Below are 26,922 nucleotides of genomic sequence, written 5' to 3' on the forward strand. Positions count from 1 at the left end.
TTTTAATTTTTATTGTTTGAGTTTGCTGTAATTTTTTTTTTTTTTTTTTTCATGATCGAATTTTTTGAAAATTGATGATTTTCCGAAAAGATGTGAAAATCGTGACAAGGTTTTAATTATCATGAGGTATTAAACCATATTTTAAATTTTTATTGTTAAAGTTTTTGTTGAAAAAATTGTATGTTGATGGATTATTTATGCAAAAAAATGCATGTTATTATATTTTCAATACAAAACTGTATTTTTTTTATTTGTTGTTCATGGATTTTTAAGTTGGAATGACTGATGTTAGCCGGCTCTTTGAAGAATTGTTTTTATTATTAATTTTTTAATGCAAAAAATGTATGTTCTTGATAATTGAGTTGTAGCCATGTTTGGAGCTTGCATTTTGTATTATTCTAAATGTTTGTAATTGATATGTACGAAATATTATTGTCAAAAAAGGTATTTTGCAATAACAAATAACAACGAATATGACTACATGAACTACCGCAACATATTATCACTACATATTGTGATTATTTTTCTTTTTGAACTGTCAGGTTAATTTAAACTTTTTACATCTTAAAACAGTTGAATCATGTCAAGATCTATAGAAGACCCTGCATGGCAACATGGGGTCAGACTTGATCTCAACAAGAAAGACAAAATTATTTGTAATTACTGTCAAAGAGTGATAAGTAGTGGGGTACATAGGTTCAAGCAACACTTGGCAGGGGTTAAGGGAGAAGTTTCTGCATGCACTAGTGTCCCTAGTAATGTAAAAAAACAGATGGTGGCAATTCTTAATGCTAGCAAAGGTAAAAAAATTGCCAAACATAGGACATATCAATATTCGCATATTCATCCAAAAACATGAAAATTCTTAATGGAGTACCCTCATTTTTTATTGAATTCCTAAAAAACAATATTTATAATGAATTTTAATAATTTTTTCGGATTTTTTTGAAGCTTTATTCTGACCGATTCACCCGATTCCGATCCGGACCGCCGATTCGCCGATCCGGATCGCCGATTCGCCGATCCGGATCGCCGATTCGCCGATCCGGATCGGTTTTTGAAAAGCCCGATCCGGGTCACCGATCCGGTTTTTAAACCATTGGTTAAAACTATTGGCGGCACTAAATTCTGAACTATAATTTTAACAATAAATAAATAACGTGGTTTCAAACTCCAAGTTCCGAACCACATTTTTTGGTCAAAAAAAGTTTTAAAAATTGGAGTTTCAAATAAAGAACAAAGCGTGAATGACAAAGAATCCAGTTTGGAACTTAAAAGAGTTCAAAGTAATGGCAATTTGGGAAAAATAAAATTAGGGAAACAATTACATAGGTATAAAATTGGAAATTTTGAGGATTTTTTTTTCAATACTACATAAAGAAAGGGATTACATTATTTCCTTTTTACTCAACCCAAAAAAATTATTTATTTATTTATTTAAATACTGCAAATTTCAATGATATTTACGAAAGTTTGCTTAAATAAATAAAACAGGAAGAATTTAATCAAAGGGCTTAAATTATCTTACTGAATATTAAAAGGCTCAAAAGATCTCATTTACATGGCATGATTTACTTTTTCAAGTTCATTTAAAAGGCACGTCATCAAAAAAAAAATGTTTTAAACTTTTAAAGTTACCACTTCAATGTTCAACCAGGGGCTTATGTAATTTAGACCAATTAAATAGGGGTGCAGTTTGTATAGAGCGGAGGCTCTAAACAATCAAAGTAAAACGCACCTTTAAATAGTATCGAGAAATGTAGTTTCAATACTAGAAATCTTTGTGATAGCCTTAAAATTTATTTCCATATCTAATTATAAAATTTAGAGCTTCAAAAATAGTGTAGATCGAGCAAATATATAAAAATTTGAAAATCTTGAAAATTGACGATAAAAAAATACATTACAAGATGCACTATTTCCCAAACTTGAAATTCATTTTTTTTTCTCATATCCATGCATCTTAAGGTCGAGATGATCAATTTGAGGATTTTTGAACATCAAAACAACATCTTCTAATGAAATTTTTGAGGTGCACCCTAATTGGATTGTTTAGAGCCTTGCACTTATATATATATTTTTATTATAGCTCGAGAAAAATTTTAAAAATATCTCTAGTTATTTAGGGTCTGGAATGTATAAATATTAAATAACCAAAATACTTCAGTCATTCAATGTTAGCCATGTGAAACGGAGAAGTTATATTTTCCCAACCATAAAGAACCAAAGGTGATGTATAATTTAGATCAAGTGGTTTTTGGTTATTTTGAAATGAAATTTTAAATCCATATTTTCATCAAAATAAAACTAAAACTTAATCAATCTCTCAATAAGTTTTGATAAAATTTTATGTTGGCAGCCTACCTAACACAATCTACATCAAATGGGCAGGAGACGCGAAAGTTTACAAAAACTCACCCTTCTTAGACCAAGGTCTTTAAGCAGCTGGATAAATGAGTTTCTTTTAAGAAAAAAGTTTATATAAGGATGCAATCTTATAATGTAAAACTACGGATGCACATCGAAAAAAGGTAGTTTTAATATTGAAAAAGCCTTTGATTGATCATCTCGATATTAATAAAAAGATGAAAAATAAAAAGATTTTAAGTCTTAGAAATAGTGCACTTTACAACATATTATCTATACAGTCTATTTTCAATATTTTTATATGTTCATGAATCTACTTGATTTTAACCATTTTTAGAATTTTAAATTTTATAATTAGATATAAAAATAAATTTTAAAATAATCTTAAGAACATTTTACATCAAAATTATATACGATAATAAAATTTGAGCCTCTACAGCTACGGATGCATCCGTATGCCAACTGCCGCTTCTTTAAATGGTCCTTTAGATTTGTGAGATAATTTTGCGGTTATTAAACCCTAATTTGATTATATCAAAGCAAACCAATATGGAGGCAAAACTGGGACTACAAAACACGGCAGAACATTTTGGTGGAGAGTGATAGAGAGGGCGACGTGCGTTCTTTGTACGGTGAGGCAGGGAAAGACGGAGCAACCGAGAGAGAGAAAGAGAGCGTGTGCTGCTCTGCTTCCATTAATGTTTATTTCCGATATTAACGAGGTTACCGAGTGTCGATTTATCCGCCAAACGGATCTTATTAACTTCTCTCTCTAAAGCCATTTCCTCTTCCTCAAAACTGAAATGCGCATTTGATTCTCTCTCTCTCACTCAGCTTCAATGGCGCAGCTAGTTGCTAATGGATCCATTAATGGCTCCTTCTTGAGCTCCCCTAACGACACCACTAGGAGAAGAAGATCTTCTGGTAAGTTTTCCGGCGTACTTAACCGTAAAAATGGCCGTTTTTCTCGTCAGATTCCAGCCATGGCCACTAGTTTGAGTACAAAGAGGACTTCGCAGTCCCAGCCTGAAGTTCTTCTAGTTACGCCGGAAGATGTTCCAAGCCTTGTAAGTTTGTCACATTTTATGGATTTTTGACTTGGATCTTATAATAAGAGATGTTTCATTTACATGATGATTCGAGTCTGTGCTTTGGTTGGATTTTTACTGTCTGCTTTAGAACTAGCCATTTATTAGTTGATTTGCGATATGTGTTTTTTGTCCCACAAATTTTGGATCGCTCTCTATTTTCCATTTCTTGTCATTTTACACTGCATAATGGGTATGCAATGGGTTTTACGGCGTAAATTGTTTTCGCGATAGTAAGTTGGGACTTCTTATGCAGTAAATGGGGATTTTGTTATTTGTTATTGTGACAATTTAAGTGGACTATTACTCAGTTTTGGGCGTCCGGTGATTTTTCATCCTTACGTTATTTGTCATTCAGAATTAATGTCTTTAAACCTGCGATATTTATACAATGTATGCTTAATTTTTGAATCTCGTAGGAATGATTTTTTTTTTTCCTTTCTCTATAAAGGTCTCACATGGCGCTGATATTTCTTTTTCCGTGAAGTATGTTTGTTTGCATTTGCCTCTGAATTTGAGTGGGCGGGGTGGGAATGGATTGCTAATTCGGCAACTTATAGCCTATACATCTTGCAACTGCATTTAGATTTTATTGTTACCAAAAAATACCATATTATGTTAAGGTTTGGCGTGTCATAGGGGTTTGGTTCTCTTTCACTGTAATAGCTTGCAAACTGCCTAGTTAAATGGAAATTAAGTTGCCACTTTGACACGCTCCCCACCTCTCGCTCTCTCTCTATATATATATATATATGCATGTATAAATGTGGAGAAGTATACAAAGAGACCAGTTACTTTTAGTACAGGGAGGTCCCAATTATTTATGCCCATCAGATTTTAAATCAGGTTGTTAATCAGTTTGTTGTAGGTGTTTCATTTACTAGACTCAAAGTTCAAAAAAAATAAAATGTCAAACTTCATAACATTCTAAGGCATCAAATTTGACATCTAATGGCTAGGATTGATTGTAACTTCCTTGTAATAAAGGTAACTGATCTCATAGTATATAATCCCAATGGACTGCTGTTGAAAGCAAAGGATAAAAGTTATGTGGAATGACCTCTATGGACTGCTCTGCTGTTGAAAGCAAAGGATAAAAGTTATGCTGTTGAAAGCAAAGGATAAAGGTTATGCCTTTGAAAGCAAAGGATAAAAGTTATGCTGTTGAAAGCAAAGGATAAAAGTTATGTGGAATGACCTCTATGGACTGCTGTTGAAAATGTGTATCCTCTAGGAATGTCTGATCCAATCCAATCTTTAAAACAAATATCATTATCTGCCCATTTCATTACAAATTACTTTGAGGAGATCATCTGCAATGGCAACGAGATTGCAGGAGTTGGATGCAACATGATTTTTTTTGTTTTTCACTTCTATTCTTTTGATATACATGTAAATTTTGACATATTTCCTTTTTGTTTTGTTTTTGATTTTTATGACAGCTTAATTGGGTATAAATTTTTTTATGCCTCCAATTTTAATTTATTTTAGAAAATTAATGTGCTCCAACATTTTCCTGGAGAGATAGATGTTTTTGGTATATGAATTTTTTTTATAGAAAAGCGAGTTGCACTGGCATATCTGTGGTTATTATGTCATTTAAAGTCAGAACATTGATTAGAATGTTAATAATGGCCTCTGGTCATAGATATATATGGTTGTACTAACTTTTGTACCCTCAGACCATGGAATGATACTTTCATTTTTTTTCGTTCCAAAAAGTAATGGATTGTTGTTATTGAACAGGGAAAGGATGATTTCCCGCATCTTGTAGGTGCTCAGCTACATGGTGACGTATCAGTGGGCATTTGGTCTAAGCCAAGTGTTACGCGCAAGACAAAAATTGTCTGTACAATAGGCCCTTCAACAAATACACGTGAAATGATATGGAAGTTAGCCGAGGCTGGTATGAATGTTGCACGTCTAAATATGTCTCATGGTGACCATGCATCACACCAGAAAGTTATTGATCTTGTTAAGGAATATAATGCCCAAGCAAAAGACAATGTTATAGCAATTATGCTTGACACCAAGGCAAGTTATTTCTTTTATATTCTGAGATTTCTTTTTCTTTGATAGTTGCAAAGGGTTTATTTGCTTTATATATTTCTATTATACTGTTCCCCCTGTTTCATTTGTCTAGAATAGTATCTAATCTTCTCTAAATTGATACCAGTGCATTGTACGTCAGAGACTGAAGTTGAACTATTTCAGCATCATTTGAGACATTTAAATCTCTTCAGAGTGCACTTTGAGACACTAAGACTGAAAGATATGCATCTTATGACTTGGACAATTTTTTGAAGCCCTAGATGCTTTCTCATTTCATGGATGAGTAATTATTAGTACTGATTTAAAGAAAGTACGTCATACTGCACAAGTGATGCAAATGAAAATTTATCCCTAAGGAAAGGTGTCAATGAAATAGGTGGGATTGTTCCCTAGTGAAACAGCTACTATTTGGTTCCTCTTTGATTATGGAATCAAAATTTCAATTAGTGTGGCTAAGGATGTGATACCAAATTGCTCAATTGAATATCTCTTCCATCAAGTCTATGATCCTTTGACATGAAAAGCCCCCCAAAAATTGATGGAGTTTGAGTCGTGTTAAATGGCTCTTGCCATGAGAAGCCCACACATAAGGTTAGTTACTTCTCATGTCATGTTTTATTTTTAATAGGTTGGACATGATTGTATATGTTGAGGAAGTTCTATACCTTGCACATATGTGTGCATCTGGGTTTTCTTGGATTTGTTTTTCATTTTTCCCTTTGGACATGTCCAGATCCTCTTACAACTGGATCAAATATTTTTTTTGATGCTGTTGACTGTTCTATATTAAAAGAACAAGGAAGGTACAAGGGGGGGAGTAGAAACCACCCACACGGGGGTTCTAGTCCAAAAAATAGGCTATCCAAGAGTGGTGGTCCAAGAAACCACCCAACTGGATCAACTATTGTTCAACTACTTTATCATCATTCACAATGGGAGGCTTCCTTTACGATTCCAGTGAAATAATCATTTAATTTCTCTGGTTCTTTTAAGCATCCCTAATAAATTACATGAAAAGCTTATTTTTATTTCACTGGAATCGTAAAGGAGGCCTCCCTACTAGGTTTTCATCCCTAATAAATTAGATTTAATAATCATTTAATTTCTCTGGTTCTTTGAAAAGCTTTGTCTTATTCATGACATTTGATAATTACACCTCCCATTTTTAGCACTTTACTAGGAGCATAAAGGCTAAAGAACAAACAATTGCTCCAATAGGCTTTTTTTTACAGTTGCTGTCTCCCTTCTCAAAGAAGTAGTTTGTGGTTTTAGACAATTTATTTTCTATAATCACGAGTACTTTTGCCTCTGTTATTCTTTCTTGATTTAGTTGGGACTCAATAATTGACAATACTCTATGTTGAAATTGGGACATGTACTAGACCATTGAGATTACCTCTAGAGATTGTATATGGATTGGTTAGGTCGTATTAAAATTTTACTTCACCCATTATTTTCTCTCATTTCTTTACTTGCATGATGCATGTGATTGATTACTATTTGCTTACATTTCAGGGACCTGAGGTTAGGAGTGGTGATTTGCCACAGCCAATTATGTTATCTAGTGGCCAAGAATTCACATTCACTATAAAAAGAGGGGTTGGCAAAGAAGATTGTGTTAGTGTAAATTATGATGATTTTGTTAATGATGTGGAAGTTGGAGATATGATCTTGGTTGACGGTAAGGCTTAAGTTCACATTTTTTTATAATCATATTTTTTTCCGCTTTGCTATTAACCTTGAATTCCCTTTGATCTACATGTACATATTTCTCCCTTTTTTTTTAAAACCAGCAACTAGAATATTCAAACAGGGAGAAGTGCATACTTAGTATTTTGAATGGTGGGTCTTTTGCAAACTTTATCATCATATTGATCTTGAGCAATCTATTAGAACTCCAACAAGCTAAGTTATTTACGCTATGTTTTATCTGCGCCCTCTTTATCATTAATTTCACCATACCGGTTGGTAAATACTAATATGCTTATATTACCTTTTCTGATAATTACTAATTGTGGTTGTTCTGTTGATCAAAGTAAATATCTGCGATAAATGGCATTAATCGGCTCCTTGATTTAGCGATACCAGTTTTTCTGGCTGTTCCTTTTTTTAATGAAGTTTTGATACCAACGATTGTCTGCTCTTTTTAAGGTTTCGGCTGGGTAATCCATCTTTTCTTTTAAGCAGAAACTGAAATTTTTTGTGGTTTCTCATTCAAATCATGCTCTAATCGCTTCAGATTCTTAGGAAGGTTTTGAAAGTTATAATAGGGGACGATGTTCTCAGGTTGTTCTCTAGTTCAGCTTTAATAGCCACCGAAACTGGATTCTATCTAATTTAGATTCATACGTTCCCATGCCAGAAATTGTTTTCCTCTCAATATGTGGCTTTTAAGCTCTGGTGAAATCTCAACACAGTTTAATGTGTTCAGGTGGAATGATGTCTCTCATTGTGAAGTCCAAAACTTCAGATTCAGTACAATGTGAAGTTGTTGATGGAGGGGAACTGAAGTCTAGGCGTCATCTGAATGTTCGAGGGAAAAGTGCTACCCTGCCATCCATCACAGGTTAAGACGAATTTTCCCCATTTTCTTGGATATTGATTTGTACTTCTGTATTGCTATGCTATGTAATTCTTATGAACATTTTAAAATGTCTTTGTTGATCGCAGAAAAGGACTGGGAGGACATTAAGTTTGGGGTGGAAAATAAGGTTGATTTTTACGCTGTGTCTTTTGTCAAAGATGCAAAGGTGGTCCATGAGTTGAAGGACTTTCTCAAAAGTAATAAAGATATATCTCTAATTTGTTTCTTTAGTTACCGTTTCTAACTTTCTATTAATGAAATAAACTAGCACATTTATCAAAAGAAAGCTTCCAACACAGTTGAATTCACAGAAGTTAACAACTGTCAGACAAGTATATTTCCATTGTGGAGTAAACCCTGAGGGATTTCATGGAGTTTATCTTGTTTTTGCAGGTTGTGCTGCAGATATACATGTGATAGTGAAAATTGAAAGTGCAGATTCTATCCCCAATTTGCATTCTATTATAACTGCATCTGATGGGGTGAGAATCCAAAATTTCATTTGGTTTACCATTTCAAGTATGTTTCACTCCTCAAGGTGCTTCTCGGAATGTTGGCTATGTTATTGGAGCTTTATTAATAACCTCAGTTGAGTGCATGGAATCGATGCTCTTTCGAGAGTGGCATACTTTTTTTTTTTATTTTTTTTGTCAATTTGGATAGTCTATCTAAAGGGCTGTAACCCGGTACTGGTCCGCCCTAAGCAGGGTCCCGGGAGGGGTGAGATAGAAACGGTCCTAACCTCTGGCTTTTTATGCACAAAGTGGCTGCTCTCAGGACTCGAACCCACGCTCTTGCGCTGGCTACCGGAGCCTTTTACCGTCACATTGGTGTGACGGCCCCTTTTAGATGGTCTATCTGCAACTTTATTTTTAAATCCGAAAAATTTAGGTCAATATTTTATTGATTGTTTTGGGGCTTATGTCAATCTTCTTGGTCCTTTCGTTTGACGAATTGTAGGCTATGGTGGCTAGGGGTGATCTTGGGGCTGAACTCCCGATAGAGGAGGTTCCTTTGTTGCAGGTATCATTTGTTTACTTGTTCTCTTTTCATTTTGCCATGAATACATAGAGCAATATGCATTTGGAAAGGGCTACCGTAACTTTTAAAGAAGATAAATCATAACCAACATGGCTTATTAAAAGATTTCTAGTCTCTTTTACATGTGATACTATCTCAAAGCCTTAATAAAACTAAATGCGATAAGGAAGTTTCTCTGTTCAGCGATCCTTTGGCTATATAAGTTTGTTTTTCTCGTTTTTCCTATTTCTATAGTACATAGCATCCATTACACTAGTTTTGTCCCATTGTTGAGCTCTTGATTCTTTAGATGAGGGACTAACCACAGAATCATTGCAAACTCCTGGTTTATAATTGGACCCTTTAGATTCAACAGTTCTTTTACATGTTGACTTGCTTAATATGAGCTGCAAACATGTTGAGAACAATGCCACTGCAAATTAAGGAATAGAGGACATCAAAAAATTTATAAAATTAAAAACCTATGGAGGTGGAGATAATAGGGTGACCACAATTTTGAGTTCTTTGATGTACAATATTTTTTTCAACCAAGTAATTGGATTTTCTACTTAAAAAATTGTGATCGAACATTTATCAGAATTTCTACTTCTTTCCATCATTATTATGATTAGTGATTGAACATATTTGGATGCCTTTTTTTCTTGGAAAATTTATTTAATGATAATCCAATGACATGGATCAAGTATTTACCAGCGAATTCAGTCGTTAGCAACGTCAAAGGCCTCATCGCTTCGTTTCAGAACAAAACGTCACCCATTCAGTGGTCCATATCATGAAACAAGCAAAGTCTTCCCTCAGGATGAACCTGAGAATGGGCTTGAGCTCGAGTCCTACGATGGAAACGTAGAGTTAGATCTCGAGCTCATGGATATGTTCTTGCTGGTTTATAAATCAAAACACTTCTTGTCAGTTCATACTAGTTTTCTCTGCTCCCCCCCCCCCCCTCTTCTTTTGGGGTATCTTAAACTTTACAAAATAATTGGGATCAATATCATGTTTTCAACGCTATAGTTGAATTCTACACAAAGGTTACTTTAATTTCTTTTTCCTTTCTGTCCAAATAAATTATTGAGGTTAGAGCTGAGAGCTGAGTTTGGGAGCACAAATGATGATATGGGAATAAATGATTAGCGGCATAACTTAATTGCATAGCTTACAATAAGAAAGAAAAGTGGTCCCAAACTGTTCCTCTTTCCTAAAATAAAACACTGCCTATCGTGGTGTTTGCATTACCGTGGGCATTATATTTGGTGTTGGCAAACAAACACCTGTTGATCACTAGCTCGAAAATCATCATAAAGCTCCGAACCAATTTTGGAACTAAATGACTAGTTGGAAACTATTGGAAAATTAAAGTCCGTTCCTTTTTTTTTTCTTTTTTTGCTGTAGGAGGAGATTATTACGATTTGTCGTGGTATGGGAAAAGCAGTCATAGTGGCAACAAACATGTTGGAAAGCATGATTGTTCATCCTACTCCAACCCGAGCGGAGGTATCAGATATTGCAATTGCAGTTCGTGAGGGTGCTGATGCAATCATGCTATCAGGCGAGACTGCCCATGGAAAGTATGAATATTTCGTGCTGTCAGATACATACACAGTTTTTTTCATTCTTCTGTGGTCATTGTTTTCTGCTCAAGTGACATAAGAACACATTCATATAATTCATTTTTTAACCTTCTTTAGTTTATTAAACTCCTTGGTTCTTATAAGATTCTCTGAGTTTATCCTTTTTGATAACTTATCTTGTTCTCTTAGATTTCTTATGATTATAATGATCATTGCTACCAAATTTAAAGCTCCAAATCTCAGTATAGGTCGACATCATTGATTCCCATTTTTAAAAAAATTGGAAAATTGTCTTTAATCTTACACTTTTATATTGGTGTTGTCTTTGATCTTTCTTCTTTGCTACTCCTGGTTTTCTGAGCTTGCAATATCATTCATCAGTCCCTTGACAAGGACTATTGGGTTTTTTGGTAATTTGAACTTTCTTCTTCTGGTGCAGATTTCCTCTGAAAGCTGTGAAAGTTATGCACACAGTTGCTTTAAGGACTGAAGCAACCATTACTGTCGGAGAAGCACCTGTTAATCTTGGTCAGGCTTTCAAGGTTGGCAGTGTTGGTTGTTGGCAATTTGAGTTACGTTTTCAAGGACTAATACTCGATCTTGAAAATTTTGTCTCTATGTTTTTTATATTCAACATCCATGGCTTAGATAATGAATCTCTGAGAAAATTTAGATCTAAAATCCATCTTTAAGATGGATTTTAGATGGTGCCCACATTTGCACATGTGAGTCGGCCGACTCATAGAAACCTTGCCCCTACTTATATTCTGCTGTTCCATGTCTATGCCATTACTTGTTGAGTGACCTGAGTTATATTTTAAGTATTTTTTGAGGACGTCTTTATAATTCGTTCACAAAAATAGTTTTGGATATTATGATTGGGGTATTATGCTTGAAAATATTCCTCTCATGTTTTCTATGTTATGTTTTCTATTTGAAACTTATGGGTATGTCCCATTTCCATGACCTTCAGGAGACATCTTCACACACCTTTAGTCTTGCAACTGTTTCTACTGGAATTGGAATGCTGCTTCAAGTACATATTGGTTAAAATGGACTTAGATGGCAGTCATTTTTGTTTCAATAGCATTTTTTCATTATTAAGTTAATGGATCAACATGAGATAGCCTCCTGTTGGCACCTCTTTTGTTCTATCTTAATGTGTGTGTATTTTTTCTTTCAGAATCATATGAGTGAGATGTTTGCTTTCCATGCAACTATGATGTCAAACACTCTTGGCACGCCGATAGTAGTCTTCACCAGGACCGGTTTCATGGCTATCCTGCTTAGCCACTACCGTCCATCTGGCACTATCTTTGCATTCACAAATGAGTAAGTGCTTGGTCTCTAAACTGGGTTTTCTTTTTCCAATGTTTGTGTGTGAGATGGGGGATTTTGCTTTTTTTATAGGGAAAATTATGGATACCCCCCTAAATTGCACTTTGTAGATATTCCATCCTCTAATATTTTTAGGGAAAGGTTTCTATGCTTCCCCTACAACATAGAAGATCTATGCTTCCCCTATCATCCAGCCGTCCAATTTTGATTAAGAGAGCCACTCACCATTTGATCTTAAATCCGACGTCTCAAAATTTTATTTTTAGTTTTTTCATACAAATTGTATGAATATGAAATTCGGTACGTGCCATCTTCTCATTGGGGCGCACCTATAAAAAATATTAAAAATAATTTTTTGATAAAATATAATGACGAAAATACACCTTTAATCTTTCAAAGGTATTTTGGTCATTTCATTTTATTAGAAATATTTTTTTATATTTTTTGCTAGTGCGAGTTTAATAGAGGATTGGACGTACAAAATTTGGGGTCAAAATAGTTTATAGAAAAAAAATTAAAAATAAAATAGTGTAAAGGCGTGACATTGTGATTAGGGCAATCTTAGCCCTCCATTCAGAATGGACGGTTGGATAAGGGGAAGTATATAAGTTTTATGTTGTAGGGGAAGCATAGAAAGCTTGCCCATATTTTAATATCACACCCATAACCCAGTTACTATATTTTCTTGCTTTTATTCCCCTAGTCAAAAAGTTAATATTTTAAAAACTAAAATACCCTTCCCCTCTCTATACCCTACCAGTTAAAACACATACACTCTCTCTGTCTTTCTCTCTTTCTACCGGTCTGAAATCAGTCTCTCTCTCTCTCTGTCTCCACTTAATATTAGTTTCTCTTTCTCTCTCTCTCTTTTAAAGCTTTTTTTTATCTTTGTTTGGGCATGCTAGGGGTTGGGGGTTAGGGGGTATGAGACTTATTTTATCACTCTCTCTCTCTCTCACGTGTTGAAAAATGTGGTCTGGCAAGCTTTCTAGCTTATGGAATTCCAAAGCCTCGTGGCCGGTTCGTACACTTTTGTGTCGAACTGGATTTTTTACTTCGGTCCGACACAAAAGTGTTCCCTACCGGCCACGAGGCTTCTGGAATTCCAGAAGGCAGAAGTTGTGTGTCGGACCGCTTTTGTTTTTTGTTTGGGTTCGACACAAAAGTGTGCCAGACCAGCTTCAATCTTTTGGAATTTTAGAAGCCTCGTGATCGGTCCGGCACACTTTTGTGTCGGACCACAGTTTTTCAATGTGAGAGAGAGAGAGAGAGAGAGAGAGAGAGAGAGAGAGAGAGAGAGAGAGAGAGAGAGTTTTAATGGGTAGGGTAAGTGAGGGAAAGGGTAGTTTAGTCTTTGAAACAATAACTTTTTGACTAGGGGGATAAAAGCAAGAAAAAACAATAATTGGGTTATGGGTGTGATGCTAAAAGTATTAGTGGGTGTAATATCCAGTGTTTTAAAATGCGAGATGCGGCCCTGATGCGGTGGGGGGCCGATGCGGCTCGATGCGGCCCGGATGCGGGTGCATCGCAATGATGCGGTCAATAAATGTAAAAAAATTTTAAAATATCTAAACTATTAAGTTAATACATCGAAAAAAATATGAAAGTGATATATGTAACAGTAGGTATTTTAGTTTAATGATTAACTTCAAAACTATTAGCTATCGGAGATTCTATATCCAATTATCCACTTTCCCCTGTTAGAAACTAGAAACTTGAAACCAGCTTCATAAAACACTCAACAATCAACAACGATAAGCACAAATTTGCATCATAAGCACAACTATAAGCACAACCATCAACCAACCCTAAGCACAAAATAGTGATATTACAAAATACAAACCAAAAGTCAAGCTCAAGAAGAGTTAATAGTTAATAACTTAATACAATCATCCATTTTGAGAGTCAATTTTGAAATTTGAACTTCATTTTTTCAAATATCAATCAGACAAATCATCTTGAGAGTCGTCATGTGCATCATCAATATCATCCTTGACGGCCTCCATGTATTGTTCTTCATCGGTCTCCTCTGAGTCAGCTTCCACCTCCTCGACCTCTGAAGCTAATGTGCTAGTGCGACTAGACCCAGCAGCTCCTCTACTCCTTTGTGCTCTAGTGCTAGGTCGATCTTCTTCATTAGCCCCTATTGCTAGCTCGACATCAAGCCATGTAAGATCGTCACCCTCAAACACACGCTCTTGTCTTGGATCCATGGTCCACTCACTTATGGAATCACCTTCAGCTTCATATAATTGAATGGGGTTGAGCTTCGTGCGATTTTTTTACCTCTCCTTAAGCCGCTCGTTATACTGCACATAAACCAAATCATTCAACTTTTCTGCTCCAACGTATTGCTTTGTTTTTTTTTTGTATGGAGCTGTGGTAGAAATTTGAAATCAGATGAATTAGATTTTAGATTAGAAAATTGAAATTCAAGAAATAAGGATTAAGGAATAAGTAGTAAAGGACTTACATGCTCAAATGCACTTCAATTGCGCTCTCAACCAGATGAGCTACATGTGAGGTTCAACACTTGAATAGCGAGGCGTTGTAGATTTGGTGTCTTGCTTCCATATAATGTCCACCATGCAGCTGTATAATATTTTATAATTTAGAATATAGTTAAAAATTAAGGGTATAAAATAAACAATGGAACTATACATAAAGTAAAAGACAAGTAAGATTATTTTTGGGCTTTTACCCTTTATCTGGATCTGTAGTGTCCCTATTTTGAGTGGCAATATCTCTCGCAAAGTTTCTCAAGGCTAACATGAATTTAATCAATTCATGGCTCTGGATCTCATCCTGGATATCTTTGTCTGGCACCAACCTCTCCAGCACATTTAAGAACCCACCATTTATTATACGATCTGACTCAATGGATGGGTGCTTGTAGTGAAGAGATGGGTTTAGAAAATAACCGACTGAATGGAGGTGCCTATGAAGTTGGGTATCTCATCTCCTATCAATAATTTCAAGTATAGCCTTGTGCATATTTTCATCATCCTTTAAAACATTTTTTATTTTAATTCTTGTCCTAGTCATTGCCTCATATATGTAGCCCATGGCGGGCTTCGCATCACCATTAACCAGTTGAAGCACTCTCACTAAAGGGCGAGCCACCTCCAATGCAATAATTATTTGACTCTAAACAGATGTATTCAGAATAATTTTTTCAGCTTTTCTCCCATCTTTATGCTTTGACCATTTGTTTTGACTCCATTACCCTAAAGCAAACATAGTCCTCAAGGCACTTTTTTCCTTGGCTAGACGTTTAAGAGTGAGAAATGACGTGGCAAATCTAGTGATACCCGGTCTTACTAATTCTCTCTTCTTTGTAAAAGACCTCATCATGCTTAGGACTATGGTGTGATTGTAAATAAATCCAATAACAAACATAGCTCTTGAAATCATCCCACTAAATAGAGATGTTGTACCCATTTTCTTAAGCATAAGATTAACACAATGAGCTGTACAAGGAGTCCAAAACATATGCTTCCTTTTCAAAGTCAATAAATGCGCCCAGCTGCAGCATAGTTGGCACCATTATCAGTGATAATTTGTACCACATTTTGCTCCCCAACAATATCGACAATCTCATCCATCAAGCTACATAAGTATGTACCATCATGTGATTTGTTTGATGCATCAATAGACTTAACAAAAAAAGGTACTTGTTGGGCACTTAACCAAAAAATTAATGAATGCCCTTGATTTCCCAATCGGACCAACTATCACACATAATAGTGGCCCCATATTTCTCCCACCTTTCTTTCTGAGAAATCAAAGTTTTATTCACATCAAATACAGTATCCTTCAACAAGGGCTCCCTAACCTCATGTAGTGAAGGAGGAATAAGTCCTGGGCCATATTGCCCAATTGCCTAGACCATACATGCAAAACTATTTAGAGCTATAGTATTAAAAGGAATGCCGCCCATGTAAATCGACTTTGCAATCCACTTACATACCGACTTCATTTGTTCTTTCTTATATTTATTTTCAATTGTGGTTTGTTTTGTTTTTTTCTCTCTCCTGAACCACAATTTCGGAGCTAGGGGTGAAAAAAGAATCCATTGGCCCCTTAGAGAGAAGGGTTATTCTCTCAGTACTACCACCAATATTTATAACTCTTTCTCTTGAGGTTGGAGTATGAGTACCCCTTTGACTCATAGCAACTTCAGACATATCATCATCATCATCAACATCATCAAATAATTGCATATCATCCAGTAATTCCTTTTTTTTTTCTCTTTATATTTTTTTAATCTATCCAAATATTCTCTAATCTCCTTTTTTATATCATCTGTAGCTTGTGGGCATGCTCTTATATTTCCAGAAATTCCGGCTAAATGCTCTTTTTGTAGAAAAATACCACCCATTTAAGTATTTCCACAGAGCAAGCATATCACACAATTTCTATCTTTCGGATTTTTTAGTGTAGCATATTTCCAAGCCGGATCCTTGTTACTAGAAGATTGGGAAGAAGATATTGCCCCAAAAATAAGTATAACAATATTATTGTATAAGAAGGAATAAAAAGTTACCGACTCTGTGAAGTAGTGCTCGATTTCTTCACGGCCTCTGAAACTCCCAATTTCTTATCACAAATTCACCTTAACATCCCCAAATCAACAATCAAAGGCATCAAATGAACATCCAAGTATCAAACAACCGCCAAATCGAATATTTGGATGAAAAAAAAAATTTCCACCAAAATTTTTTTAAAAAAAAAATTTCCACCAAAATTTTTTTTTCCCTCGATTTGATGTAAAAAAAGCCACAAAAATGGCTGGAAATCTTCATTTAGGCGGTATAATAACCCCCCAAACAGTTTTTCTAAACTTTGGAAGTTCAAAAAGACGATTTTGCCCCTCCCCGAGGGGCAAAATCGATAATCTTTTCTGCAGATAACAGATGGGGCACGATGCGGCCATGATACGGCCTGATGCGGCGCATATGCGGCCGCATATGTCAAAAGCGCATATGCGCCAGTTTGCGATGGGGATGCGAGCGCATCTTGTATGATGCGGCAGCATATGCGGCGATGCGGCCTCATTTTGAAACACTGGTAATATCTACAAAGGGCATTTTAGGGGGTATCCATAATTTTCCTTAGTATTCGAGGGTATTATTGTCCTTTTTGTGTGTTTGCGTCCTTTTGAGTGACAGATTGTATGGTGATTGTTTCTAAATGTGTTGGATAAAATTGTTAGTATTCCTTAATTGAGGAGCTCCATTACATAGTTTCCCCAAGAGAAAGATCGTCTCACACTGTTTACCCTGTGTTTGTTTTTATGTAGGGAGAGAGTAAAACAGAGGCTGGCACTATACCAGGGTGTATGTCCTATATACATGGAATTCCTTACTGATGCTGAACAGACTTTTACAAATGCCATATCTTTCTTACAGGTAAATTTACACCCATAAAAATTTATTTTATCTGTTTCTCTTTTTGACAAGTTGTTTTATTTGTTTCTTACAGGTGAATCCCCTAATATTTGTCTGTTTTTTATCTTATTGGTTCCATTTTTTATTCCAAATTCAGGAAAATATTCTAAAATAAACTTGCTCATTCTTTCATATTTAGATGCGTTTATAAATCTGAGTATGCTGTGACATAGAAAAATTCTGAACGATGATGGATGAGTTATCACTTTTCATGTAAAAGACGATGGGTTTACCTGTGGGGTAAGCCGATAGCTAAATCAAGAAACTTCAAGAGCCTTCAATTCTTCGTTCTTTTTAACCAACGCTGTTTCTGCAGAATTGACAAATAACTCTAGAAGTGAGAAGCATAGTTCTGTGTGTGTGTGTCTCATTTTCTGATTTATTTGGGACTTGTTCTGCCATTTTTCAAGAAATTAGTCTTTGAATTGCATATATTGTTTCATTGTGATGAAAGTCACATTGTAATTTTCTTTCTCCTGGATAAAAAGTATGACTGCTCTAAGTAGATTGGGACTTCGATATTTCAGAAGCAGGGAATGGTGAAGGAAGGTGAAGAGATTGCTCTTGTTCAGAGTGGAAGGCAGCCAATCTGGAGGATCCAGTCCACTCACAATATTCAGATAAGGAAAGCAGCGGCTTAGGACACAAAATTTCCTTTTTGTCGTTGTCTGTTTTTTTTTTTCTGCATTTGTTTTTTCTTTTTCTTGGAATGGTGAGGAGTGGGGGTGCGGATTAGGGGGATTGGAGACTTATTTATTTTTTGTATTGTTAAAGTTTGAAGTTGTCTATTTATTGTCTAATACAATACTTCATTTGCCTACATCTAAGGAGATAAGCGGGTACATTTTCTTTTTTTTGGGGAAAATATCACCGTACCTCTTATTTTTTGTTTTCATATATCAATAGACCTAAAGATTAAAAATATATCTCCTATTCGCCTGATTAATTTTACCCACTTTTAAATATATTTTAATCCTAACAAATATTAAAAAGCCATGCTCATTTTAGACCTTTAATCTCTGCATGATATATTCCTTCAAATTTCTCTCTCTCTCTTTTCCTTGATATTCTCTCAAACCCTTTCCGTACCTGTGTATTTTTCCCCACTCTCTTTGGGTCTCTCGCTTTCTCTTTACCAGGGTTTTTCGAAACCCCTCTCTCAGTTTGGGTTCAAAAAACAGGCACAATCTACATATGATTAATCTTCCATGCGAATAATATCCAATCAATCACTAGAAAAAATCCATAGAAATCAAGTAAATATATAAAGAAAAATAAACCATGGAGAGAGAGAGAGTGGGAAAATAAGGAGAGACAGAGTTTGGAAAAAGTAATGGAGAGAGAGATTTAGGAGAAAATCACATGAAGAGAGAAATAATGGTGTTTAGAAAGGATAAATTTTTATTATATTTATTTAGAGTAAAAAAAAAAGTTTAAATGAGATAAAGTTAGTTCAGGAGGTTAGAAGATACAAGATTTAGGATTTATGACCCAAAATATATTTTAAAACCTTGGGTCTATTGAGATATAAAATGTTAGATATAAAATTTTTGAATGGAGGTTATGTAGATATTTTTCCTTTTTTTTTTCTACTTTTCAAAACTAGGGGTGCTGGCCCAAAATTCCATGAAGCAATGGTGCATATGAAAAAAAATTCAAGAAAAAAAAAAAAAATAGCATACCATCGCTTTGATGCCCTATAAGAAGTGAATAGTGCATAATCAATTTGGAGGTCGCTTCCAATGCGAATCGAACTTGGGTAAAAAAAACGGGCAATACGTTTGAGCCACCAAATATTGGAACTTTTTTAAGATGAATAAATATCTATGTTGGCAAAAAAATCCCTTAATCCTCAAACAACTTTATGAGATGATTATGGTAGTCAGATGACACCCCATTTATCATTATATTATTTATTTTTTAAGTTTTATTTTACTCAATAGCCTCTAAAACTTTTTTTTGAAAATTTCCAATTTGTTTGGTAACTTGGCTATAATGAAGTGGCTAGTGTCAAATAATGATAGTGCATTTGATCGTTTAGGGGTTGTTTGGATACCTAGAAATATGTTGCTATGAAATATATTATTGGCGTAATACATTACTGCGTAATACATTACCTGCAAAATGGATTGTTACTGTTGTGGTGTAACACATTACTGCATAATACATTATTTGCAAATGGGTTGTTACTGTTTGGGTAGTAGTTAGAAGCAACCTGGGAAATACATGACTACTGTTTGGCTATATCTAGAAGAAATATGGGAAATGCACTACCAACATTTTACCAGTATTTGCCTATAAACTATTATTTCTTTTTTTTTTTTGTCACAAAATTCCACTGAAATACGGAATTAAAGTCATCATCACATCATTCCAAAAATATTTTCCAATAATAATATCATCACCATTCCAAATTTTTTTTTCTAATAATAACTTGTACCATTCCAAAGTCATCATCACACAATTTTTTACTTGTTTTGCAGGCTTTTGGCACTTACATAGAATCACATGTCTTTTAATATGATTAGACTTTGGTTTCAACGTGATAAGTCATTGGAATAATATGATTGGAATAACATGTTTTTATTGTGATAGGCCTTATTTTTATTTATTTTTATAGATGTCTTTCAAATGTCTATCTATAAAATTTCAAATAAGTAATAAATTTATGATACCAAATTAAAAATCTTTATGGTACAAGTTAAAAAATAGGAAGAAGTTTGATCAGTAAATTAGAAGGTTTGATAATTGCAGTACAAAATTTTGAGGTATTAGAGGAAACTAAAGATGTATCTTATTTGAATTGAGCATTTACTAATCTCTTATGAAGATTATGTTGGATGAAAATTTTTATTATAATTGTGTTGTCTAATTTCTTATGTTGGGTGAAATTTTTTATTATAATTGTATTGTGTAATTTTTCATTGATTAGATATGCTATGGAGAATGGATATGCTAAAGAGAGAGAATAGACAAAGTTCTCATGATAGAGTAAAGAGGTTTAAAAAAACGAAAAAAGTCCAGATGGGAAGAGGGGGCTTAAAGATAAAGGGGCTTTAATAAAAGAAAAAAGAAAAAAAAGTACATGAGAAGAAGGGGCTTAAAAGTCCAGATGGGAAGAGGGGGCTTAAAGATAAAGGGGCTTTAATAAAAGAAAAAAGAAAAAAAAGTACATGAGAAGAAGGGGCTTAAAGAGAGATGAACTTTATTCAAATCAGTTATTAGGGTTCAAGAGACAGGGGACGGGCTTAGAGTCATGTATGAAAACCGACGAAGACTCGTTGGCATTTTATTAAGCTGGTATAGGGCAGAGCGCACGCGACATTAACTGTCAAACGCGTAATAGATTTTTCACCACGTTAAATTACCATCAAGTGGCGAAATAGATTTTTCACCTTTTACCAGGTGCAATGATTTTGAGAAAATCTCGGATAATCTTTTTCCATTTTTTTATTACAGAGTGTACCAAAATAGTTGAAATGTCATATTTCCTGGTAATCGATTGTCTTGTAATAGATTTCCGATTAAAACAGTGAGTTCTGTGTAACTAGTGATGTTATTGTTATTTGGCACTTCTTGGTTACTAAACAACCTTGAAGAATCTAGGCATTATTGTCATTTGATTTAAGACACTTAAGTAGGGCTATATTATCAAAATGTACCCCATGTTTTGGCGTTCGCCATCATGAATAAGTAGGAAATTTTGAATTTTTTTTTATAGAGATACTTGAGTATAATGAAACTTTTAAGTAAACATCCTAATATTGAATGAGATCATTAAGTAAACATCCTAATATTGAATGAGATCATTTTGACCATCTTAATGATTTTCTGAAGTGGGTTTAAGGTTTAAGTGGCATTTTCCTACGCGCACACACATATATAAGTGCGGTTCCTATAAGGTTGTAACCCTACTTCTTTGAAATAAGCTTGCATATAGCTACGGTGTTCATTTATTTAGATGGTGCAGATTAGGCATCACAAAACAAGAAAACAATAAAATACTCAGGATTAGAATTCTTGGCTTCTTAGGTTCTTGTTCATTTTTCACTTGGTTTTCCCCAAATCATAACACTTTTCTCATTCGCTTTTCCTAATTCAATGAACGAATGCTTTGAATTTTAATTATATTTGAAATTACCTAAAAGGCGAAATAAGATGTTCAAAATGAATCCCCATCCTTGTCAAAAAAAAGTTTTCCCTCCCTACGAGCGATAAAAATGTAAAGAATTGTTATGGGATTATGATAAAATGATAATGAAGTCTTTTATCGTGAGAAAAATGGTTGTTTTCCTTTGAAAAAATATGGGCCTGTTGTATATTTTTATATTATTTGGAGCAATATTTCCCATTTTATTTTCACTTAAATTGCACTCAAATACATTAAAAAATAGAGAACAATATCAAATTTACTATGCGCGATTAGCAATTTAACACTCCCATATCTTTTGATTTAATTTTTAAATACCAAAAAAACTTAAAAACATTTGGTATTGAGTTGGAAGAGTTCCAAATGGCTAAATTATTGAATAGTTAATGTGATAAATTTCCCTCTAAAACATAAAGATTAGGTGTTGAAAATCTAACGATTTGCCGAGAAGGCTAGAGGGGCCAAAGAAGACCAAGTCACCTTAAAGAATATGTTTTAAATTTGATTCATTTTGATTTGGGTGTAAAACCTGAAGACAATCAGCTAGGATGGGCAAAGGGCTAGGTTTGAGCCTGGGCTGAGCCATGGCCTGAGCAACCCTTGCCCAGGCTTAACCTTGGCCCAGGCCTACAAGACTCAAAAGAAATAAATGAAAAAAATACGGGGAAAAAAACGGCTGGATCGAGCTTGCCCTCGCTATGGTTGGGCCTGGTCCTTGGGCCACATTTTTGTGGCCTAGGCCCTAGTTTTTCATGACGGGCCGCCTAACCCAGCCCTAACTCCACGTTCCTAGGGTGAAGCAGCCACCTGACCCAGCCCTAACTTCAGGTTCCTATGCCGAAGCGGCCATCAGACCCAATCCTAACTTCAGGTAACTAGGCCGAAGCGGCCATCCGACCCACAACCCTAACTTCAGGTTCCTAGGCCAAAGCTAAGGGAATATGATAACATTGGTGCAAACATATGAAGAATTTAACGATGATGGAGCCGTCAAATTTGTTCAAGTACATGTGTTGATGCAATCTCCTTGATCTGAAACATGAAAAATCATGATAAATGTCTATACATTTGAAAAAGGAAAAAGTTTATATAAAGGTGAGACCTTGAACAATTCAAATTAAGGCGCATTTAAAAAATTTCACCAGAAACAGTTATTGCAATGCTAAAAACACTCGAGTCGATCATTTCGACTTCAAGATGCATGGATCGAAAAAATAGATTTCAAGTCTTGGAAATAATGTATTTTGTAATGTATTATCTAGATTCTATTTTTAAAATTTTCAAGTGTTCATGGATCTGCTCGATTTGGAATATTTTTTTTATATTTAAATTTTATAATTAGATATGAAAATAAATTTTCAAGCCATCATAAAGATTTTCGATAATAAAACAATATATTTCCGCACTATATAAAGGTGCGCCTTGCATGCCTCATTATACAAATCACACCCTTTGACATACCGAATAGAGAGTTTTCTTTTCCTTTGAACCCATTTAAAAGTGAAAAGTGGTCTGATTCATCTGCTTATATCCTCACAGACTGCTTTTTGGAGCCAAGCGTATTAGCAAAACATCACAAAGCACCAATAGTCCTAGAAAGAAGAAATGCTTCTCCTGTCTCCATTCATCTAATGAATGGCATGTTTGGGCCATCCAACTTTTTTTCTTGGGTTATTTATCACATTTATATGAAGCAGAATCTAATTAGAGGGGTTTCACAATATTTAGTGACCATAAAACTTATGTTTTAGATCGTAGAGGTTTTCTTATCAGATTCCATGGTTCGTTCATCTATTTAAGATGTAGGTATTGGCGTAATGGAACTATGATTTTCCGTTTTATTTTTTGTCTTTTCCTTTTTTAATCATTGTGGGGTAGACAAAAAGAATAGCCTGTTTATGTTGAGGATTTATATGAAAGGAAATTTATCAAACCATACCTAAAATACCAGCTATTTAATATTCTGCCTATTTATCAAATCACATCTAAAATATCAAGTCTTCTAACTCATGATCACATATCTTTCAAAGGTCTTCGAAAATAAACCAAAAGGAATAAGTGAAATGTTAATAACTAATCTGTTAAGTGCTTTCTGGTAAATTATCTTTTTTTCCTCAATGGGTGTGGTAAACAATCTAATTAAGGCGCACTTCTAAATTTGATCATAAATATAATTTTAATATAAAAAATTCTTAGGATGGCTTGAGAATCTATTGTCATATGTAATGGTAAAACTTTAAACTCTAAAAATAGTTCAAATCAAGTAGATCTATAAACATATAAAAATCATGAAAATGGACAATTCAGATAATGTTTTGCAAGATACACTATTTCTCGGCCTTGAAATCTTTTTTTTTTTTCATATTCATACGTCTCTATGTAGAGATGATCAATTAGAGGGTTTTCCAACATCAAAACAATCTTTTATGATGGATTTTTGAGGTGCACCTTTAATTCTACATTTTAAGGTTGCAACCTTATATAAATTTTTTCCTTAATTAAACGGCCATCTCAGTTAAAGTCACCCAATAATATAATTTCTTTATAGCATGTAGCCTAGTGGGTTTTGCAATTCAAATATTCTAAAGTTCCAAATGGTTTCAAATCTCAGCTTTGAATTCAAAGGAACTCAATTAAGTAATTTTCCTCGAAAACAAAATACTATAGAGACGAAAGGCTTAATTAGTCACCCCCAAAAATGACATTGCCACACACTCAATTGAGTCGATCAAACCCATGCTCATGTTTTTGCACTATAGTCTTGTGTACGAGACAGCCTGAACATAATTCAAAGAGTTGATTTTGCTTGAATCTGACACAACACAGGGAGTAATAGATCTGAAGTGGATGTTATCCCCAAACAGAAGCAAGACATCTCACGACATCAAAATTGCTGCTAAATCAATCAGTAGATCTTAAACTAAGCACGGGAAAATTAACCACCAAATAGAAATGCAATCATATTAATAGCCAACAAAAGTGCTCAATTTATAGTTTCATACAACACTCAACGTTTTCATACATTTTAGTTTGGGTAACTGGTCAAGTTCATAAAACCGAATACATCCCCTTCTCTATGCATGACAGATTATGAAGTATACACAAACTTTCATAATTAAGTGTTTAACAATCTAAACACATCAAGAGTATGCCCGTGAAGCCCATCTTTCTTCTTGCCTCATATATGAATATGAAGAAGGCATCTCCTGAAGACGAAGAAGGTCCGGCTCTATGCCATAGTCCATCAAAGGCCTGTGCTCAAGATCATTGTCATGAGATTGTACAAATTCAGGAATTTCAACTTGCCCTTTCTTGATCTCATCCCAAAGATATTCCAACCGACTAACGTATTGGATTTTCGAGTACAAACTGCAAACCAAATGAAAAATCCATACAAATAAACTAACCGAATGCAATACAAATAACCATCCAAGAGCGTGGGCGATTGTGATACAATATCACCTACAGGCTTACATATAGATTTACATTGATTCATTGAAAAGCAAAAAACCTTTATTCATGCTAAAATGTACAAAGCAGATAAATTATTAACCATAGCAAGTTTCACTTACCCTCCACTTAAAAAGCGCCCGAAAGTCGCAACAAAGAGCCTAGATCGAAGCCCTGGATGCAGAAAGTAAACGATTTGGAGTCTCTCCTTGAAATCTGAGGGAAGATCTTCATAAATCCACCTTAGAATGGAAATCCCTGGAGAGTTATCCTCTTTCTGGACACAGCTGTGAATATAAACAATGCAAAATGGGCTTTCTTGTAGTTCACTTGATATCTTATACAAGATGTATCTTTTCAGCCTCTCCCCACTGATCACTGGAGCTGGAAAACCAGCAACATACAATTATTGGCAAAAAAAAAAAAAGGGATCATGAACTTGTTTTCTTATAACTGGCTGCTCGATTTTTGTATTACAAAGAATACTCCATCAAGGAATTAACTGATTCTCCTCCAATTATAAAAATGATGCTCGGAAATGCATGTTGCTCCCAATTTTCACCATATCAAGGAGAAGAGAAAAAGTTAACTATTATATTCTTAGATGTGTATCTTCACAGAACGACAGAAGAATGAAAAAAAAAAAAAAAAGTTTTATTTATTGATTTAACTAAACAATTGAGCTTCATCTCTAGCCATAAGGAAATGAAAAAAGACACTGACAAGATAACACGATTTTTTGTCAAGTTCACTTGGCTATTCATATGCAGCGACCAAATTTCCCCAGATTAAACTCTAAAATATCAGTTCAATGATAACTAAGTAGAAATCCATGTTGAATTTTTAATTCCAATCAAGGATGGGAAAAGAGATTTCCACAAATTAAAGAGCAGAAATGTGTCATATTACATCATCGTAGGACTAAACTAACTTTACCCTATTATATCCTTCTCTCTCATGGTTACATTAAGATACATCAGACAATCCATATAAAGTTTATAACATAGGCTCGATCACAGGGAATCAAGTTGCAGACAAGGAGTCGATCGAAGTACTAAGCTTTAGTGCCCCATTGCAAGCTATTAATTCTAACAAAGAAAAGGCAAAATGTCAAATTTACCATAGCAAATATCGGGAAGAAGTAATTCCTCATCCAATCCACAAAGACCTGAATAAAATTTTCTAAGCAACCTATAAATGGGTCAGATTCTTCCGATTCAAAGCAACAATTATTGATGATCTTCTTCCTCTTAAGAAAATTGTAAAGCCTCATATGTTATAGAACTAATATATAAAACCAACAGTAAACGCGATAAAAAACAAGGAGAAGAAGACCCATCAGAAATTCAGAAGGAGCGAGAGATTGCAGCGGTGGATACTGACCAGGAAAGAGCTTTCCAACTATACGGACGATACGATTGCCATGCTTATCAGTTCCCTGCAAAGTGAAGACCTGAAGCATGTCGAGGTCTGAGAAATCTTCAGGTGCAAGAGAAGAAGGACATTCATGCCATATATCTCTCTCTTCTTCTTCTTCTGCTTCCCTCTGAGACTTCTCAAGGAAAGGTCGAGGGTCTATTGTGAGATCAGAAGCAAGAACGAAGAGAGAGACATGCTCTTCTCTCTCCTCATTTTCTCCTCCACTTGCCATGCTTCTCTCTCCCCCCTTTTATCTCTCTATAATCAATAAATCGTCGTCTTGATTCAAATCTCTCTCACTCTCTCGCTCTACTGCTAAAACTCTCTCTCTCTTTCCCCATCTCTCTTTCTCTCTCTGGGGAGCAGAGCATGCCCACCATTTTTTAGGGCATATGCTTTCCGATTGCGTCTC

General features: G+C 34.8%; 2 protein-coding genes and 1 long non-coding RNA gene across 5 annotated transcripts; 1 reads left to right on the forward strand and 2 right to left on the reverse strand.

Annotated features, from left to right (window-relative positions):
- Positions 1-2,968: 2,968 nt before the first annotated feature.
- Positions 2,969-18,311, forward strand: PKP-BETA1 (plastidic pyruvate kinase beta subunit 1). Of its 2 annotated transcripts, none has more exons than XM_088864113.1 (12): positions 2,969-3,434; positions 5,202-6,098; positions 7,023-7,188; positions 7,939-8,073; positions 8,178-8,288; positions 8,485-8,573; positions 9,052-9,114; positions 10,522-10,697; positions 11,140-11,242; positions 11,884-12,032; positions 17,344-17,452; positions 18,019-18,311. In XM_088864113.1, the coding sequence occupies exons 3-12, from the start codon at positions 7,062-7,064 to the stop codon at positions 18,130-18,132; spliced, it is 1,176 nt and encodes a 391-aa protein (XP_088720239.1). In that variant the 5' UTR covers positions 2,969-3,434; positions 5,202-6,098; positions 7,023-7,061; the 3' UTR covers positions 18,133-18,311. The 2 variants fall into 2 exon arrangements, with proteins under 2 accessions (XP_088720239.1, XP_006843356.1); XM_006843293.4 differs by having other exon boundaries at positions 5,202-5,489.
- Positions 13,828-18,019, reverse strand: LOC110007180 (uncharacterized). 2 transcript variants are annotated; one of them, XR_002280770.2, is made up of 4 exons: positions 17,725-18,019; positions 16,588-16,656; positions 14,515-14,633; positions 13,828-14,350 (listed from the first exon to the last, which is right to left on the reverse strand). It is a non-coding gene; the product is annotated as an uncharacterized LOC110007180 (long non-coding RNA). The 2 variants fall into 2 exon arrangements; XR_016053606.1 differs by lacking the exon at positions 16,588-16,656.
- A 6,265-nt stretch (positions 18,312-24,576) lies between the features above and the next one.
- Positions 24,577-26,922, reverse strand: LOC18433197 (SEC14 cytosolic factor family protein / phosphoglyceride transfer family protein). Its single transcript, XM_006843292.4, has 3 exons — positions 26,475-26,922; positions 25,214-25,475; positions 24,577-25,010 (listed from the first exon to the last, which is right to left on the reverse strand). Exons 1-3 carry the CDS (start codon positions 26,740-26,742, stop codon positions 24,782-24,784), a joined length of 759 nt encoding a protein of 252 aa, XP_006843355.1. The 5' UTR covers positions 26,743-26,922; the 3' UTR covers positions 24,577-24,781.

This window comes from Amborella trichopoda, chromosome 1, assembly GCF_054954075.1.
Source record: "Amborella trichopoda isolate Santa Cruz 75 chromosome 1, AtrichopodaSantaCruz75HAP2 v2.0, whole genome shotgun sequence".
NCBI classification, from domain to species: domain Eukaryota; kingdom Viridiplantae; phylum Streptophyta; class Magnoliopsida; order Amborellales; family Amborellaceae; genus Amborella; species Amborella trichopoda.

Excerpts from the sequence above, each read along its gene's own strand:
- PKP-BETA1 (XM_006843293.4), top strand. The coding sequence starts at position 3,207 with ATGGCGCAGCTAGTTGCTAATGGATCCATTAATGGCTCCTTCTTGAGC. Across the intron at positions 7,189-7,938 it reads AGATATGATCTTGGTTGACG|GTGGAATGATGTCTCTCATT; the intron begins GTAAGGCTTAAG and ends TAATGTGTTCAG. Across the intron at positions 17,453-18,018 it reads ATGCCATATCTTTCTTACAG|AAGCAGGGAATGGTGAAGGA; the intron begins GTAAATTTACAC and ends TCGATATTTCAG.
- LOC18433197 (XM_006843292.4), bottom strand. The coding sequence starts at position 26,742 with ATGGCAAGTGGAGGAGAAAATGAGGAGAGAGAAGAGCATGTCTCTCTC. Across the intron at positions 25,476-26,474 it reads AGTTGGAAAGCTCTTTCCTG|CTCCAGTGATCAGTGGGGAG; the intron begins GTCAGTATCCAC and ends CTGGTTTTCCAG. Across the intron at positions 25,011-25,213 it reads GGGCGCTTTTTAAGTGGAGG|TTTGTACTCGAAAATCCAAT; the intron begins GTAAGTGAAACT and ends TTTGGTTTGCAG.